The sequence below is a fragment of the Vitis vinifera genome, chromosome 7, assembly GCF_030704535.1.
Source record: "Vitis vinifera cultivar Pinot Noir 40024 chromosome 7, ASM3070453v1".
NCBI lineage: Eukaryota > Viridiplantae > Streptophyta > Magnoliopsida > Vitales > Vitaceae > Vitis > Vitis vinifera.
Window position 1 is genome coordinate 18,048,260 of NC_081811.1, and position 21,001 is coordinate 18,069,260.

A 21,001-nucleotide genomic window follows, 5' to 3' on the forward strand; every position below is an offset into this window, starting at 1 on the left:
AAACCAAACACAACCTAAATCATTATTAACATTAATAGTCATGATTATATTTTTCAAACAAATTTAAGATACTTGAAGATTTTTTTTTTTGTAAAATATTTTGAGAAAAAATTGAAAATATAAAAAATAATTTGATAATTTATGAATTCATTATTTTTTTCTAAGTAAAATTTTGTTTATAAAATAATTAAAACCCATTTTTAAAAACAATTCTTAAAAATTATTTTTTAAAACTACTTTAAAAAGCCTAAAATATCTTAAAATTAACATGATAAATAATAATATTTTTTTAATGACTAATTCATCAAGCAAGGCACAAATGACAATTCATTATAAAGATGTTTTTTGTAAAATATTTTAAGAAAAAAAGTTGCATTTTGTTCAATTGTTGTTTTAGATATTTTGTCTAGCATAAAAAAAAAAATCTAATTTTAATCTAAAATTTTAAAAATTGAAGAACTTTTTTGTAGTGATTTGTATTGAAACCTTACAACTGAAAATTAAAATATTCAAAAAATAAAAAAGTGAAAATGGATCTTTCTGTGAGAAGATTGGAATGGGCCGTATCCCCCTGAATTAATTTTCATTTGGAAAATGGAGGATGAGCTCCCACGTTCAGTCACGACTTTATATGTATATATAAACGAAAAAAAAAACAAATTAATAGCGGGAGCAGAGGAGCACATGTGAAATGCGTGAAGTGTGAACGCTCTCCTCCTCCTCAACCGTTGGTCTATTTTTATTAGATGAGACAGGGGACGAACCGTTAACAGTGACTTCCTCTATATATAGGAAGATGATGAGGAGAGTAATGCCATAGCAGCTGAGAGAGAGAGAGAGAGAGAGAGAGAGGAAGAAATAATGGCACAAGTGATGAGGCCAGAGAGAGAGGAAGAAATAATGGCACAAGTGGGGGAAGAGATCAAGGCGGCGGATGGTAGTGGTAAGATTTCTCTAAAGTCTTTTGTTCTGGATTTGTGGCTTTGGGACAAAGAGAGAAGAAAAGCAAGATTTTTTTTTTTTTTAAATAAATTCATTGTGTTTGATCTTTTATACAAGTTTGGATAATTAAACAAAGATTTGAAAAAAAAAAATGCAAAAAAATTGAAAAGAAATAGTGTCCATTTGACTAAATTGAAAAGCTGAGTTTCTTTGTTTCATGGTGGCAGGTGGGAGCGGATCTTCGGACGCTGCGGGGATAGGACATATAACCATTGACTTAATAAAAAAAACTGACGGAGATACAGATTTCAAACTTGGGAGGTTCTTGGAGGAGCCGGATTCACATAAGTTCCGCTGTCCTAATTGCAATGCTTGCATCGAAAATATTAATGTCGTTCATGGGGGAGAAAATCCTGTTGGTCCTCAGGGGCCAATAACAACAAGTCCTGTTGATCCTCCAACAACAAATCCTGTTGATCCTCCGGGGCCAATAACAACAAATCCTGATCCTCGGTGGCCAATAATATGCGCATCCTGCAGCAGCTTTCTGGTTTTCATAGGTATTCTTTTATCCCATCCTTGTCTTATGGTTACTCTATCTTATATCATGTAAACACGCATTATTCACAAAATATAAATGAAAAGAAAATAATAAAAAAAATTCATGGGTATGATTTTAGAAAAAATAATTATAATTCTCATTTTATGCACGAAAAATACCTTATATGTGTATATGAGTTGCCACCCATACTAACTCAAATCATATCCAATTAATAAAGATACTTTAAGCCCAAAAGTAGTGTTATTTTAAAATCAAAACACATATATGAGATAGACATTATTCCCATGAAATGATAATTATTTTTTCTAAAATGGACTTTTCATTAAAATGACTTTTTTGAATTCTTTTTTTATCCATATTTTATAAATATGACACGTCTACATATTACTCCTTATCTTATTTGCATGATCATAATGTTTATGAAGAGTTTGTCCTTGTATTATATATATATATATATATATATATATATATGAATGAGAGATTGAAACTTGATTTATGCACCTTCTTTTCTTTCACAGATATTCAAATTAATTAATTAATATAGGATTATGTTTGGTTCTTAAAATTTTTTTAAAAAATATATAAGAGAAATAAAATAAAGATAAAAATTAGAAAAAAAAATTAAATTAATAAATTATTTTTTATATGTCAACTTTAAATAATTTAAAAATATATAAAATTTTAATTAATTTTAGTTATATATTTGATTTTTTTTATATAATACCTTTTAGGAATCAAACATAACTCCGGGTAGGTATGTTAACGTGCACTTTATGATATTCCCACAGTACTAGGGAGTTGACTTGTCTTTCTTTGTTACGGTCACGTTTAGAAGTGTTTTTAATGATAGTGTTTTTTAAGAAGTGTTTTTAGGAGAATCATATATTAAATGCTTATTCAAATGTGATTTTTAAATATTATAAATAATTTTTAAAAAATTTAAAAGTATTTTCTAAATTTTACGAAATACATAATATTTTTTCAAAAAAATTTTAGGCTAAAAACGTTTTTTAAAATTAGTGTCAAACAGACTCTAAAAGTATGTTTGTCAGTAATTTTGAGAAATGTTTCTAGTCATTATAACACATAAAAAAAATTTATACTTCAAACATTAGAAAGATTAAAAACATTTTCTAAAATCACTGGGAAATATTATTTAAAAGTGTATTTGACAATGTTTTTACTCATAATATTTTTAATGAAAGTGTTTTTTTAAAATGTTTTTACGAGAATCACCTATCAGATTTTTTTTTCTAGAAAATATTATAAATGATTTTTTAATACTACAAGTGAATTTTAAAATTTTAAAAAATATTTTTTAAATTTTATCAAATACATATTTTTTTTTTCAAAAACATTTTTTAAACTAAAATTACTTCCTAAAATCAAGTTGTCCAAAACAAGTCAAAGGGTCTAGGATGAAATGGGTTGGATGGTAATACACTCTTAAGGTTGATTGACCCCATAGAGCAAGCAGGAGAAATGCAAAGGAGCAAGATTTGAGGTGTTGGATAAAACAACTAATCATTCAAAGAAGAAAAGATAGTCGATTTTACTTCCATTTGATAACAAAAATTTTAAATCATTTAAAATTTAAAATTACTTACATTGAATCTATTTAGTAATAAAGATTTGACTAACCATTAATAGCAAAACATGATCAATAATTTACAAATTTTTAGAAGTTTTTGACAAACCATTTTTATCATTTTTAATAAAATAAAGATTTTTATTGTTGAATATTTTTCAATAATCAAATTTAATTTCTTTTAAATTAAACCTTTTTATTATTATTTCCTTAATAAAATAAAATGAAAACTATAAAATTTACATTATAATTTATTTTCATGGATTTTCTTATTATATATTAGTTAATACTATATTTGGATGTTAGAAAATTTGAAGTGAAGAAATTAGAAAGAAAAACATAGAAGAAAAGAAAATATTGAATAAAAATTTTAATTTATTATCCATGAAAATTAACTTGTTAACAAATATATTTTTAATTTTTTTAATTTCTTTTTGAGGAAAATATTAAAGAAAATATTTTTAAATTTTTGAAAATACCTTTTTTTTTCTTTTTCTATTATTCTTATTTTTTATTTTATTTTCTATATCTTCCAATTAGAAGATTACCTATCTTAGGTGATGTTTGTTTTTTTACTTAATTCTAAATAGAACCTTAATGCTTAATAGTGTTAAATATTAGGTTATTTGTTTTTGTAGTATTTTATTTCTATTAAGTATTTAAAAGTAAAAAAAAATCAATATGTTATTTTTTCTATTTAGAAAAAGCTACATATTTTGGTTTTTTCTATTTATTAAAAAGTTTATAATAAGTCATGAAAAAGTAGAAAAACAAACAACCTAAATTCTAAAACTAAATTACTTTAAGCAAAAAGCCAAAAAAACAAACATCACCTTACTATTTTCCACCTTTTCTACTATGTTCCAAGTACCCAAATATTTTAAATAATTTTGGTTAAAAGAAAAAAAAAAGATAATGGCAAAGAAATTTGAATAATTCACCATTTACTATTGTAAATTTATGAGATAATTTTGGTATAGAGTTAAATTATTAACATAAATATACATATAATTCATTTATTATTTATAATTAAATTAATTTAATTACGATGCAAAATATAGTAATAAAAATTATGAATTTATGAGAACAATATGAATTCTTTTTAAAATTAAAAATTGAATTTATTTTAAAATAGAATCTTTACTATATAAAACAAAATTGTAATTATAAATAAAAAAATATATTTAATTAATATTATTCTTATAATTACAAAAAAAAAAAAGAGTATTGGATGATATAAAATAAAATTATAATTATTAATAAAAATCTAATTAATTTTATTCTTAGAACTAAAACTTTAAAATTAGGAAATAGTATTGGATGAAGGATTGATATCCACTCTTTTCATGATAGAAGGTAACCATATGACCTTGTATATGGCTTGCATGCATGCATGAGAATTGGAATTTCCAAGTCCTTCATTTATTTGATTAATTATTATAATTAGGACTCTTCTTATGGGCACTAAGTCTAACTCTTTTCCTCAATTCAACAGGGGATAAACTCACCGCTATGTGTAACCCGCAGCGGCAGCCGCAGCCTGAGCCTGAGCCTGGTAATATATCTTATCGAATTCTTAAATCTGTTGAAGTTTGTATCAATGTTCTTTTCAACAAGTACTTCTTGAAATAAAAAGTGAAAAGTTATGGCTTCATCATTTTGTTTAGGAAGTCTGTTTTAATATGTAAGCATTGCTTACTTTTTGTTTAATTTTTTTTTTGCTACTATATCATTAGCTTCTTTACTTTGCATGGGAAGGAACAAATTATGAGAGTATTTGGTAAATTAACTTAATAACTTAATATGATTTAATATCTTAATTTAAACTATTAAATAAATTAAACATAATTGGTAAATTAATTTAATATTACAACTTAGTGGGTGTTTGGTATACCAACTTAATGAGTTAAAATAACTTAATAATTTAATTTAAGTTACTAAGTTAAGTATGTTTAATAAAATAATTTAATGGTATGATTTAAAATTAAAAACAACTTTAAGTAATGAATAAAAACAATTAACTTATTCTTAAATTCGTAAATTTATTTTACCTTTTTGTCCTTATTTGTCATAATTACCTTTACGATCTCCTTTGCTATTTTATGACCTCAATTATTATTAGACTTTTTTTATCTTAGTTATAATTTATGAGGATAAATATGTTAATTTGATGATTTAAAATAAGTTTTAAATTAATTTTATCAAACAACCTTAATACTTATAGTAAGAATTAAATAAGTTTTAAATCAATAATTTAAATATAATTTGACTTAAAGCTAATTTAAGTCATTAAATAATAAGTATTAAGTTTGATCAAATAATCCCTTAGCATTTTTTTTTTCCATTTAGCTATGTTTAGTGAGAGTATGTTTTATAACTATATATACATTGAATGCATTGTATTATGTGATGCATATTGCGTTCCTAACCACACAAGTTACTCCTCTTCCAGGCGTACCCGCAAAGAAGTGGGACATTCTAAAAAGCATTGTGTATGGTGGTTTACTAGAATCAATTGCAAGCCTCACCATTGTAACATCTGCAGCCGGTGCTGATGCTACCGCATGTAAGTTTTTATGTATTTCAAACACCATATCTAAAACACTGTATAACTAGGGGTGGTAATTCGTGGTGGTGGATTGTGTTCATATCGTGTCAAAGTTTAGGTATTCTGTTACATAACTTAACCTAAACTTGACACGGATAATAATCATGTAAAAAAATATAAACCCAAATATTACTTCATTATTAAATAGGTAAAACGTCGTGTATTCCATTTTACCTATTTAATAATTAAATCTTTCTATTTAATAATTAGATTAAGTTAGGTATTGTATGTCTATATGATTAATGTTTCAATTAACATGTTTATGACTCAATCAATGTATTTATTTAAAAATAAATTTATAAAGAGTCAAATATGGGTTGAATAATTTAAAGATGTAATTAAATTAATATCGAGATTATTAGGTGGGTCAATTCGAATCAAATTCATGTTACGCAGGTTGACATAAAAATTACCCATTTATTAAATGAGTTATGCAAGTCGATACAAATTTGATCAAAACCTATTTATACTCAATCCAAACCCACGAAAAATATGTTGAGTTCGTGTCGTATTGACGAATTGTGTTAAACTTTGCTACTCTAAGTATAGCCAGAATCCCATCTATTATTTTTTTTTTCTTGCCACCTTTAATTTTTTTTTGAATAGTTACATCCCATGGACAATATGTCATCATCAACTTTCTTCTTTTAACTATTAGAAAGTGTTCAAAATTTTTATTTGGTATATTCTTTTTTAAAGAATATTGTAATGAATATTTATAATTTCTTTATAAAAATATCTTTATAAATATTGTAAGTTATTAGAAAAAATTGATTATGAGATGAAAATGAACATATAGAGTTTACACTAAATAGATAGAGAGATGAGAAAATATTAAAGATATCCAATAAAACGGAGGCTTGTAATTTAGGACATGAAATAAACTTAATAATTATCCTTTGTAATATTATCTGTGTCTTTGTGTTGATGAATTTATTTATATCTTATTATGAAATTAACTCGTGGCATTAAAGCTTTCGCTAACACAATATGAAGAAAAATGTTTTATATTTAGGTATAGTGATAGTGGAATCATGTTAAATCAAAGCATTCAACATGACATGAATGATGTAATATGGTTATAGTCCATGTACCTGGAATGGGTCTCACTAGCAATGAAATTAACTTATGTAACAAAAGTTTTCATCTATTGTTTGATTAGGGGAAAATCCATCAACTATTTCCTTTTTTGTTTTCACTATATAAGATGGTACATAATCAGTTTGGGACATATTGCAGTGAAAATTTTAGCTTTGGGATTGGCGAATGTGATTGGTGGACTCTTTGTGATTGGACATAATGTAAGTCTTTTCCATTTCAATAATTTGGCTTACAATCAATACTACAACACTTCGTTGGTGAACATAAATAATGATATGATTTTCACTCTCATCTTAAAAATTTCTTGCATCTCACTTTGATGTAACCTTACAGCTTATGGAACTTAGAAATGAATCAAATGATCAATCTGGAGGGTCTAGAACTGCTAATGAAGAAACGGGTCGTTATCACCGAGAACTGGGTCTAAAAGAGAATTTCATACGTCATGCAACAGTGGCCGTTTTGTCATTTCTCCTTTTCGGCTTAGTGGCTCCTGTGACTTACAGCTTCTCATTTCTTAAGAGCGGCAACAAGGATCTCAAGCTCGTAGCAGTTGCAGCAGCTTCTCTGGTGTGCATCTCTGTGCTTGCTATTGGAAAAGCTTACACCCAAAAGGCATCCGGTTTTTTTGGGTACATGAAAACCGTGTCGTCTTTTGTTATTCCCGGGTTTATGGCATCAGGAGTGTCTTACGTAGTTGGTGATCTAATCAAGAAGCTCTTGGAGAAGCTGGGTTTGTTTGAGTCAAGTTCAGCTTTCGCCCTGTCCCTTCCTGGGACTGCAACACCAGAGTCCGGATGGGGATTCTATTGAGGAGTGCTGCAAGTTGACTGTTAAATCTAGAGGATCCAACCAATAAATTAATGATTGGGACTGATGGTAAGACATATTTGCCTTGCGATAGTAGTATCGGTAGTATTGCTTTAGCTTTTTTACGTCTAGATTTTATTAGCTTGTGATTTATTTGTTTAGATGGACGAGAAACATGAGCAACCCTGGATGCTAGTGATTTAATTTTTTTGCTGAAAATTTGCTATTTTTCTTTTAATTCTTCAACTCCATGTGCTACAAGCTTGGATGATCTTCGTTCCCTGATGCTAAAACCTACATAAGATGAATGCCATATCCACAACATTATTGTTGATGGTTTACAACTCAATGTGGAAATTTGTTCTTTCTAGTCTTTGTGGCAAAGAAATCAACAAGTTCAAATTTACAAGATGGAGTTGTAAACTAAGAGACTATCATATAAAGGAAAAAGAGAGGACAAACCCATGTTCGATTTGGTTGCTGGGAAAGCAGAGGAAAAGACTATGATACTATAGCAACCATTTCAATCTGACAAATGTTGAGATTCCAAATTTTCTTCCCTTTTCAAAATGATAGAAACTTCAGGACCAAAGAAAAAGAAGAAAAAGTATATATTGGAGCATCTAATTTCACTTGATATTTAAAAAGAAATAGGTGACAAAGGAGACTAAAATGCCTTCCTCTGGAACGGTTTCCTATCCTCTTTGGGAGGTTGTGTTAGCATGAGCTGTTAACAGGAAATCGAATAGAGTCTTTTATAGGAAACCTTTAATTGTAAAATCCCCTCCTTCAAGGGTCTTCCATGATTTTAGCCTAGACAATGTATAGCCTAGAATAGCTCCCTAAACTTTCTCTCTGTATCCATATATTTTTGTTCTCGGTTCTGCAGAAAGGATATAGAAAAAAAACCAGTTTAACATGGTATTAGAGCACGATCCTAAGATCTCTGATCCACCCACCCATTGACCAGAAAAAAATCATTGACTACTTGGACTCCATGAGGGAATTCACCGACTTGACTGCGTTCATTCTTGAGAACTGGACAATCAAGATGACAGAAGCTTTGAACAAAGCCCAGACCTCATCCACCCATTAGATTCTCCCGCTGCCCCAATTGGCATTAAGTTGGATGGCTCCAACTATGCCTTATGGTCCCAGGTTGTTGAGATGTATATCTCTAGCAAAGACAAGTTAGGATACATCAATGGAGACTCTCCCCAGCCTCCAGAAACATATCCATCTTTTCGAAGATGGCGAACCAAGAATGTTGTTGTCAAGGGATGGCTGATCAACTCTATGGATCCTACCTTGGTAGGTAACTTTATTCGCTTCCCAACAACAAAATAGGTATGGGATTCTATTGCTATAACTTATTTTGATGGGACTTGATATGTCTCAAGTGTATGATCACTATAAGAAAAAACGTTAATCATGATGCTTTTTAAGTGTTAAGAAATACATTCAATGGCGCTTCCCCAAAGCATCATCTACTAGCCTGTCATAATAAGTATTTGCCTACAATGACGCTTCTAGAAAGCACCATTGAAAAGAACCTTGACGCTTAAAAAAAGTGTCATCATTAGTTATATCAAACTATATTGACACTTTTATAAGCGCCATTGTTGAGTAGAAGAAACCTTGACACTTTTTATAAGTGTCATTATTTAGCAGTTTCAAATATCGAACTAGTGGTTATTCTCATTCCTTGACACTTAGCAAAAGCATCAAGGAAGATAATTGTTTAATTTTAAATTTAGTTTTAATTTAATAATTGTTGCACCTAATTTTTCACCTGCTATTGAAATAATGCATACACATAAGAAAAAAATTATGTACCAATGAAATTAGTTGTTGCACCTAATTTTTCACCTAGTAATACATTTCCAAATTGCAGTATTTAATCATAAATAGAGAACTTGTATTTCATAAATAAGAAACACAAAAAAGCTAAAATATATTAAAATAATAAAAAAAGTCACAACTTTAATGTTTAGTCCCTTAACATAGTCCATTTTTTCTTTACATGCAACCAATTGTGCTTTGGTCTTCAACATACTCCTTTATGCTAGCTTATCCAACTACAAGGTTAATTTCCCAAAAAGATGACCTACATGCACAAAAAACTAAAATAAATTACAATTTCAGAAAAAGATATATAATTGAATACTTCTAGAAATAGAGAGAAAGAAATGACAATGAAAATATAACAGGAAAACAAATGTGTATACCAATTGACATATGTAACCCTAAGAATAATTACAACAAAATTACTATCAATAGTTAAAACACAAAGCAAGAGATTAATCAAATATAGGACAAGAGAACATCAACATCAATAATCCATTAAATTTTTAGTATAACCCAAAAGAAAATAGAAAAAAAAAACCAATTTTGGGGCAAGAGAATATCAACATCAATAGTCCATTAAAATATTCAATTAGGCATCGTCTAATAGTAATAGACCTCATCGAATGCGTAACATTGACAAAGGAAGGTTTGAGAATATGGTGTAACATGAAATAAATAGGGTTCACACCATGATACTTTATCAACTAAGTTTTTTGTTAAGTTAAAAGAATTAACATTTCCTACCATCTATGCATTGCAACATTGCATCCAAAATAGTGGCCAATTGTATCATACTTATCATTCATCTTATTTATCACTATCAAGGCTAGCAACAACTATATGAATTCCACAACTTAATAATAAATAAATTGGCATGCATAAAAAAAAATTTAGAGAAGAATATCTACAACTTAATAGTAGATAAACATCTTCTAATGATGAATATTTTTTGATGAAAGCTCATATTTCATATTTTAAAAAGACTATGATTATTTTTTAAAATAAAACATATTTATTTAGGCATATTTGGGAAAATATCTAGAATTATGTGAGTGATCCAAAGTGACAACTATATGGCAAAGATATGATTGCATAAAAATTTAACAACAAATTCAAGTTATCTATGAAGCTAAATAGAGATTCAAACATCAACCTATCATACCATACATTACACAAAAGTAAAGCTTAAGGAACTTTAGCTTAAGAATGTCCATAATACAAACACATCAAGTGTGAAGCCGGAATTCATTTTTTATAATTGCTATTTCTCATGGATACTAAATTTTAAAAGCATGGTTATCAAGTGAAAGATGTAAAATAATAAAAACTTCATCACCAAGATAAATTTCCTGAATGAAAAAAATATAATGGTAATTTATGAGTAGTAGAGACCATACCTCTAAGAGTATGTTGTTGGTCTTAAAATTTTTGCAAATCATGAGGGGATTATGTTCATAGAGATACTTCATTGGCAACTTCTAGAGCTATGCTCAATCAATTACCTAGTCTACAAATTGGTTGAAGAGATAAAAATAGAACGATTAATTTTAATAAAATGAAAATTAAACTACAAACCACATGTTCCACACTTGAAAAAACTTAATTAGAAGTTAATTAAGCAATGTAATTTGAACTTCCACTGGTTGTATATATATAGTAATCCATCATCTTGTAGTTTTAGATTCATTGAAAAATAAACAAGCTAAGCAATGAAACAAAAAATTTATTTTATGAAGAAATCTTTATGTTTTATGAGGGTGACGATGTAACTTACAATGTTGTGGTAAAACACCATGGCCAAAATTAGAAATCTTCATGTTCTTTTTGAACCAACAAGAACATTCTGTAGGTGAGAACGAAAACAAATGATCACATGAGAACAATGAAAGTCCAATTGTATATCCCCTTTTAGAAGATCTTGAATAGGAAGTAAGAAATAATAAACTTGATATCCCTATGAAAAACACATTTGCTGTGGCAGTAGCTCATGAACTATTAGAAACTTGGAAAAACTTCTAACTTTCAGCTTCTGAAAGTTTCCCTTTGGATGCCTGTGAGTCATGCATGCAATTAACAACTTAGTTCAGTTATGGGAAACTAGAGAAATATCATGACAATAGAAAGAAAATATTATCAATTTGGTTTTGATTTCATCAAACAATTTACTTTTAATCATAGTTTGGTTCAAAAGAGAAATAAATAAAATATTAACCTCACCAAAAGGATAGGGCAAAATTATGATCTATTTCCATACAAAAAGGTGTCTTCAAAGCCTTCAAACAGAAGAAAGTATCAATTGAGTGACCAGCATTACCCATTCAGATCGTACTTCGTTCAACTCATCTTTGCTATACAATTTTTTTTTTCTGTTAAACTATTAAGGAGTAATGTAAATAATTTGATCAATTACATTGAAAAATAAGGTAAAAATTGATATATTGGAAATTAATGAATTGGTGCATACCTTTGATGTAAGACATCCTTGATCGGCAATAATATCTCTCATATATCTCATCACATAGTATCCACATTCAATACTACCTCGTTGTATTGGGCACTTTATGCATAAAAATAAATCATTGTAGAATACACCAATTTTATAGTTAGTTGTAAGATATCTTATATTTAATTAAAAATTAAGAAATGGTATTAAAAATTGCATTACTTAATTTATATGAATTACTCACCCCTACTACAACCCAAGTAGGCTCCTTCTTTGATGATTTATGTTTTTGTGGTGGATGAATTCTAAGGGCCCTACATGAAGAAAATAATATTTGTTACCAATTTTGCTTCATGCTCTAGTATTGAGAGAAAAACTTACATATTAACAATCTCCTTAAGATCATCAAAAGGTTGATCTTGCAATGAGTCAAGGTAATATGCAATCATAGTCCTTGTGTCCAGTGCCACCAAAACCCAATGATAGCTACAAAATTTTACATAAATTTAGTTATATATTAATTATCATTTGATAAGTTTACATACATAGCTTACTTAAGTTCTATAACTTACCCTGGGTTGTATGGAATGAAAATAAAGTCAGCATGATTTGCATTCATCAATCGATTAGCAATAACCCTTGACCTACTTTCCTTGCTTGCTTCCCTCATTCCAGCTTTGGAAACCAAAGCTGGATTTACAAAGCAAATCGTCCTGCCATCTTAGCATCAACCATCTTTTTATGCAAGTACCTAATTTAATTTCACATACTGTTAAAAAGAAGTTAATATTTTAATGCAACTAACATTTCGACTCTCCTAACATGATTATAATGAAAAATTAAACTATAATGAAGTAACTAAAATATATGAAAAAAACAAAATAAATGTTCTCTCACCATATATAGAACATAAGACAGTTAGATGACACATTTGTCAATGAAATTATGATATCAATATCATCATTCATGAGAAAGCTCTTAGAAGACTCTCCAAAAACATCATTTGTGATGTTTACTGTTCCTTCCCTTCCTTAAGCAGTAGTCCAACCAATGTAGCAAAGTTTTTAATGTCTACGGGGTTCTCATCCTTAGAACTTAATTGTGTTTCTTTATTTCTTTGTTTCTTAAATGTATTTGAATTGTATAAAACAAAGTGTATGATTGCATATATAATTATTGTCCTCGATAAAATGAGTTATAATTATTACCACGAAACTGTTAATGAAAATTGAAAAAAAAAAAAAACTATACCTGGAAAAACTGACCATTTGGGTAGGCCACAAAACTTGATACCTAAGAGCCTCTCCAATAGTTGTAATTTGGTTAGGAATAGGCACAAGAAGTGGTGCATTTGGCTCATAAGAAGCATCCACAACAACTAAGAAGTTAACACCACATTCAAGTATGATTGTGCCAGTTGCAACTACATTTTCCTTTGTCCCTATGGCTAATTGGTATTTCCTAACCTATAAAATGAAACAAGATTGTTTACTTATATGCAACCATTGAAAATTCAGAATTTTACTAGGAAAGTAAGAGTTAGATGAGGAAAATTGATTCATCAAGGTCAAATATGATGCTTATTTACATAGTTCATTGTACATATATATACTACAACATTACTACTATATACTAGACTATACTTTCTAAATGTCAAAAACTAGTGTCTGTACCATAAGAAAAGTTTTTTTCCATAGTTAGCTCATTCATCATGTAGGTGAGACAAACCTAGACAAGTAAAAACTATATTTAAACTCTATAACTTTCATTCTTGAAGGATGAAAATGTCCCTTAATGAGTTGGTATTTGAATAGTTTCAACTAGATGAATGAAATGAAATTTCTAACTTTATGTGTTATTACATAGGAATTATAGAACATAATATTAATCACAACATACCTTGCTTGCTTTTTGCACTGTTGGGACATGGTCATCAACTTGACGCTTAGGTTGCTCAACAACTTGAGGCAGGACAATTTGCTTTTGCTTAATATTAGAGCTGCTAATAGCAGATTGAGGTGTGCTAGGCATCATTTGAGAAAGTTGGGCTAAAATATTTGCCACAAATTTAGATTGTCGCTCTTAAGATTCTTTCACAAATTCCTACATAGCACGATCCGCCATGGAATGGAAATATTGGCGTGGTGTATAATGTTTGCCTTTAGCTCATACTCAACCATTGTATTTGGGAGTGCCCAATGCTTCTGTAAGTATGTCATTATAGCCACTAAAAATTGGATCACTCTCTTGTGACTCTTTCAACATCTTGTCTTAAGACACAATGATGTTATTAACTTCAATGTCATATTGGTTAATATAAATAAGGTCTTACAATAAATGAAATATATGTTAGAAAATGTATACTTACAATCTTCTCCACCATTGGTATGACAACTTCATCATAAGTGCCATCTTTCTTCTCCATTGCTTTCTTCCATAATATGCTTCTATCGATGATTTCTGTATAGCTAGTTGTTGCCATCTATTCAGATATCAGAATCTACTGTAATGAGTCTTCAATCAATTTATGCATAAAATAAAAGAAAACAAGAAACTATCATTAACCTACCATTTCATCCTCAAGACCAGCATATCCCTTTCTACTAAGATGATGATTGTAAATATGTTTCTTCCTTATTTCTTTTTGAACTTCTCTAAAATCCTACAAATTTTATTTTGTATTTAGTAAATGTGAAAATAAGGCATGAAGATGAGTTTAAGTTGACCTGAAATCTTTCAGACAATCTTTCCTTCACGAATATAGCCCAATCTTCATCTTCAATAAAAATATATTCAATTGGTGGTTTCTTAAGGACCTCCAACTGGTCTTTGAAAGGAATAACATACTTGACAATCAACATGTTCTTGAATGATCGAAAGCATTTGCCCATCATTAGCATACAATTCCTCCTACTTTTACTATCCAATGTAAAATAAGCCTATAAATCATTAACATAGTTATTAATTAAAAATGTTTCATAAACTGAATTGGAAAAAAAATTATATATTGAAAAAACTATTTTACCTCAATGGTGTCCCATAGGTTATTCTTCACTTGTATAGGTACATCTCTCCAACTGTTATATCTAATTAGATGCACAAAAGCTTGTCTAACATAAATACCATCAGGATTGTACTTTATCACAAGCTTTACCCCTCTGTTCCGATTCTTGATAATCATAGACTTTCTAGTTATCCCTCTACACTTCTTTTTTGTAGGTGGTTTTTCTCCTTGCTCTAGATCCATACCTATAATAAAAATAATTATAAAGTTTAAAATTAAGTTTATAAAATATTTATAAATCCATACAAATTTTGTATGAAATATCTAACCAAAATTTTAAGTATCAAAACTTCAATTGCATAAGGCATTACCTAATGAATGGATTTGTTTATAACACAATATTGAAAATAAATCTGTCAATGTTTTTCTGAAGCCAATCTGACATTAACTAAAATTGAAACCATAACAATCATCTAATAGTATAGACAAATGAACTAATAAGCATAAGGTTTACCTTATAGAAAACTATAGTAGCATATCAATTCACCACATCAAAAATGAACAACACCTATTTAGTTAGACAAATACATATTGTAATAAAAACTAAAATGCATTTTGAAATAAAATAAAAATTTGAAAACATCATTATAACAAGGCTACAATTTAGTTACATATAAGATTTGTTCTCAACCCAAATCCCCTCACAATCACCTCGTATACAAATTGCATCAAAGTCATCCATAACATCAAATGATTCAACTTGTGGTAAAGAAAAAATGACTGGATGGTGTTCAGTAGAGTTGTCCATGTTATTCTTTACCTTGATCCCTTTCCAAGAAGTCTTGTTGAGGAGTTGATAAAACAACTGACCATCTTGGATCAAGTTCATATTGTACATAGAAAACTTGCTTAGTCTGGGAGACTAAAATGAAAGGATCTTATTTATGAGCCATTTTGTTGAAGTCAACTAAGGTAAACCCAAGATCATAAACTCTAATTCCATTCTTATTATCAACCCAATCACACTTGAAGATTGGAATCCTGAACATGGTATAATCAAGATCCCAAATCTCAATAATAACCCCATAGAAACAAAGCTCACCAAATATTGGATTTTTATCCTTGGCACTAGCAATTTGCATTGTTGTAGCTACAATACTAACTCCACTATTTTGGGTAGCTCATAAATCATCACGCTCCTTGGTATGGTAGTGATACCCATTAATGAAATAGCCATGATACTTAAAAACATAGTGGCTAGGACTATGAGCTATCCATTTAAGGGCTTCAAATACAGGTTTTTCATTACCAATGACAACTTCAACCTGTATAGATAAGTTATAGTTATTACTAACATAGTTAACCATGAGTGTAAACAATACAATAAGTTTTACTACCACTCTAGTACCTTTTGTCGCAACCAATAAGTAAAAGTACATATATGCTCTTTTTGTAGTCACTTTTGTCTTTTAGCTTGACGTGGATATTTCATTTTCAACCATTTCATGTGATCTCTATGAAGTCATGTATAATAATTTTATAGTTAGTATCCTATATTTATTATAAGCATGATAAACAAAGAAACAAAAGTGTGTCTCATTTACTCGACATAAGATTGGATGATTGTTGTATTCTCCAACACATAATGATGTGCTTGTAACCATAAATTGGAATCAACCTTCATGGTATGACCTCTAAATATAGATGCCCCAAATTTTTGGTCAATGTTTGAAGTACTAGGAATTCCAATTGCATCTACATTTGATAAGTACTCTGAACAAAACTCAATGCCTTCTTCTGCAATATAGCATTCAACGGTGCAACCTTCAGGCCGATTATGATTTCGTACATAGCTTTTAACACTTTCATGAACCTTTCAAATGGGTACATCCACCTAAGGTAAACTAGTCCACAAAGTCTCACATCTCTTACAAGATGCACAGTAAGATGCACCATGATATCGAAGAATGAATGTGGGAAATACTTTTCAAATAAGCACAATGTCACCACAACCTCATTTTGTAACTCATCTAATGTAGGAACATCAACCACTTTACTACAAAGAGCATTGAAAAAGGAACTCAATCTACAAATGGCATTCCTCACATGCTTTGGCAAAATAGATCGTAATGAAACTGACAATAACTGTTGTATTAATGTATGGTAGTCATGGGATTTCAAGCCATAAAGTTTCAAGTCTTCCATTGACATAAGGTTTCAAAGGTTAGAGCAGTATCCATAAGGAACCTTCAATTGTGAAAGAGTTTGGCAAAATACATTGTTTTCCATTTTCGTAAGTGAATAACATGCAGGAGGGAGATATGTTCTCTTTGATTCAAACTTTGGTGTCAATTCACTCCTTAAGCCCATGTCTACAAGATCTAAACGAAAATTGAGTCCATCATTTGTCTTACCTGGAATATTGAGTAAGGTACCAATGATGTTTTCACAAACATTTTTCTCAATATGCATTACATCCAAATTATGACGAACATGAAGATATTTCCAGTACTCAAAATCAAAGAATATGGACTTCTTTTTCCAACAATTTGCATTGCTAACTTTGGATTTACCACGATTAAACTTTTTTTCCCCTATGAATTACAAATGACATTGATTTTTCTGAGAATTTCTTCTCCACTTAATATTTGTGGAGGTGACCTAAACTCTTGTTCACTATCGAATGCTTTCTTTTGTTTCCTAAATGGATGGTTGCATTGAAGAAATCGTATATGTCCTGTATATGAGTTATTTTTTCCATGTTTCAATCTACGAGAATATGTTTCTTCCCCACATATTGGACAACCAAAATATCCTTTAATTGTGCACCCAGACAAGTTTCCATACGTAGGGAAGTCACTGATTGTCCATAATAGAACAACTCTTAATGTAAAGAACTCTTGTTGATGTGCATCGTAAGCCTGGACTCCAACCTCCCACAATGTTTTAAGATATTTTATCAACGGTGCTAAATAGATGTCAATGTCATTACCAAGTTGTCGTGGACCTGAAATTAACAAAGATAACATCATAAATTTTCTCTTCATGTACAACCATGGAAGAAGGTTATAAATTAACATGAGAACATGCCAACAACTATGTTTGCTACTTAATGAACTGTGAGGATTTATGCCATCTATTGAAATGGCAAGTCTTAGGTTTCTAGGTTCTGAGAAAAACTCGGGCCATCTATGGTCAGGTAGCTTCCATGATAGTGAGTCTGATGGATGATGCATTTTACCATCAAAATATCTTTCTTCGGCATGCCATATGAGTTTTTTTTTTTTTATGATTTTTAATGATTGAAACATTCTTCTAAATCTTGGAACTTGAGGAAAATACCACATTACTTTCGCAGGAACTCCCTTCCTCTTTTTAGTTCCTGTTCTATTTGTCATCCACCTTGAAGTTCCATAAGTAGGACATGGGGATGCATATTTCAACTCATTCTTATAAAGGATACAATCATTAGGACATGCATGTATTTTCTCATATTCCATTCCCAATGTATTCAATGTCTTTTTTGCTTCATACATAGACAAAGACAACTCATTATTTAAAGGCAACATATTTCCAAGCATTTCTAAAAGCTCTGAAAAGCTTTTATCAGACCACCCAAAGCGTGCTTTCAGGTTGTACAATATAATCAATACAGACAATTTTGTAAAGTTTCTACAACCAGGATATAAAGGTTTTTATGCATCTTTCAATAATCTTTGAAATGATTCTGGGTCATTTTTACAATCCTCCTGTGCAGCTTAAACCATTTCTATTGTACTATGCACATCATCAAATTGAATTCTATCATAATGTTTTGCTCTTGTAGTTGGTGGTCCACTTGGAGTTGTCTCTCCATGCCAACACCATGTATGGTAACTTTGATCAATTCCATGGAAAAACATATGCCCTCTAATCTTTTGAGGAGTATGGAATATCATATTACCACACTGTAAGCATGGACATTTAATGGAGTTTTTATTTGCAGAATTTTGTATTGCAAATGTGATAAAACGTTCTACCCCATCCTCATACTCCTTCGATCTTCTATCCTTTGAGATCCATGAACGGTCCATTTTTTAATAACAAACTTCCAACAGTGATCAAACTTCAAATTGAAGAATATATTGACATTTTCTATGTCATTCGTTTAGCAACCTCTCTTTCCTTTGTTCAAAGAATAATCAATAATCAATTTAATACAACATTTGTTTAAGAGGCTAGATTTAAGAGAAAAAGGGTGAGCATTAATGTCCTAATCATTTTGACTTTTGTACATAGATCTACACTATTGGAATAACACGCTAATTATTGACAATTTTAGAAAAATGCCAAGAAAAAACAAAAGGTCAATGTATATGTTATATGTAGTAGTGACTAAGAAGCTATAAATGTTATTGACCTTGAATACTTGCATTAAAGGGGATGTATAACCTCAATTAAACAAGTGCATATTAATTTTATTAGCATATACAATTCAAGCTAAGTTGCATGTTTTATGCCATCTAACATCTCCAACATCATAAATTAGAGAGTGGTTCCTATCCCATATAGGACTACATAATCTCTGTGTCAACTGCCAATGTGCTCAATTTAATTTTAAAAAAATTTCGGCAGCATTTCCCTATGGTTCTCCAAGTACACAAAATGGACAAGGCATAATCTGTCACTTTGTCCAAGTATGTACCGAGAGAACAAGAGAAAAGAATACCAAAGTTTATTTAAAAAGAATTAAAAACAAGCAATTAACTTCATAGATATTATGTTTTCCTACATTGTCCAATTAGACAATTCAAGCATCATTTGTAGAGAAAAGATCTTTATCAATGGTAGACAATTTAAAAGCTGTCAACGTGAAACTAACATAGATAAAACCATTTTCACCTTTTGACAACTAAAATGTCTTTACTATGTAATAACAGAAACTTTTGTCTCACAATGATACTTGAACGGGAACTCTAATGTTGCATGCAAGCATAGTTGAGTAAAATTAAAACACAATTACTAATTGAAATATTACAACAAAACAACATAACTCTCATTTTATGATGTTTATCTTAAATATATAACATTTAACATGGAGGCCTAAAAGCCTTTTTAGAACTTAGAGAGCAACATCTTCTACAAAAAAGTCCACACCAAATTTAATCAAATTAATCTAAATTGACAATTTTAAATACACATCAAGTAATTATCCTACAAAACAAATAATAAGACAATCAAAATTTAATAATTAATTTTTTTGTCTAAATTTTAGCCTATAATGGTATTTTGTGAACTATATAATTTAAACTTGTCTCTATGCAGTGCTTTTGCATTTGGTGTTTTTGAGAAGAATTTACAAGCATTATAGGGATAATATATGGTTTAACATATATTTTTTTCATTTAAAATAAAAATTATGAAAATAACAATATTTTTTGTTTGATTAAAATTTTAATATTTTTATTATAAAACTAATATGATATACATTTAAATAATATGTAAAGAAATTCTAGATGCCTATGTAAAAAAAATAAATAGTGCATCCTAATGGAGAAATCGAGAATTAATTTTAAACCATATATCATAATATAGGAGCACACAGTAATGAACATGGAACATGGCTTTCATAATTTTAAAAAATTAATAAAAAAAATTTGAAATTATAATTTTAACCTTTGAAGTATCTAAACTAAGTAATCATGGTAATAGGAAATTTATCCCAAATACCCCATAGAACCAAATATCCTAAAATTGTTTTTAGGTTATAATTAAATTTCGTGTTATCAATTTTATTTGTACTATTTTCTATTTTCAAATGGTTTGGTATTTATTTTAATATATTTATAATCAATCAAGTAAATTATTTTAATAACTTATAATATATAATAGACTACCAAAAAATAATAATTTGTGAAAAATGCATATTTCATGGGTTAGTTCAAAAATTATAATTTGGAAATCTAAATTTTCAAAATCACAATTAAAATTTACCAAATTAAATGTTTATGAGAAAAACATTTTCAATTATTACCAAAGACTTCCAACATTATGATAAACGCTCCCAAACCACCTTCAATATATTTTAGGTAGATTCAATAATATTTGTGTTATAA

General features: G+C 29.2%; 1 protein-coding gene across 1 annotated transcript; it reads left to right on the plus strand.

Annotated features, from left to right (window-relative positions):
* Positions 1 to 837: 837 nt before the first annotated feature.
* On the plus strand, positions 838 to 7,870 carry LOC104878234 (membrane protein of ER body-like protein). The gene is made up of 6 exons (XM_010648272.3): positions 838 to 943; positions 1,170 to 1,502; positions 4,588 to 4,647; positions 5,545 to 5,658; positions 6,940 to 7,001; positions 7,135 to 7,870. The coding sequence occupies exons 1-6, from the start codon at positions 862 to 864 to the stop codon at positions 7,612 to 7,614; spliced, it is 1,131 nt and encodes a 376-aa protein (XP_010646574.1). The 5' UTR covers positions 838 to 861; the 3' UTR covers positions 7,615 to 7,870.
* Positions 7,871 to 21,001: the final 13,131 nt, after the last annotated feature.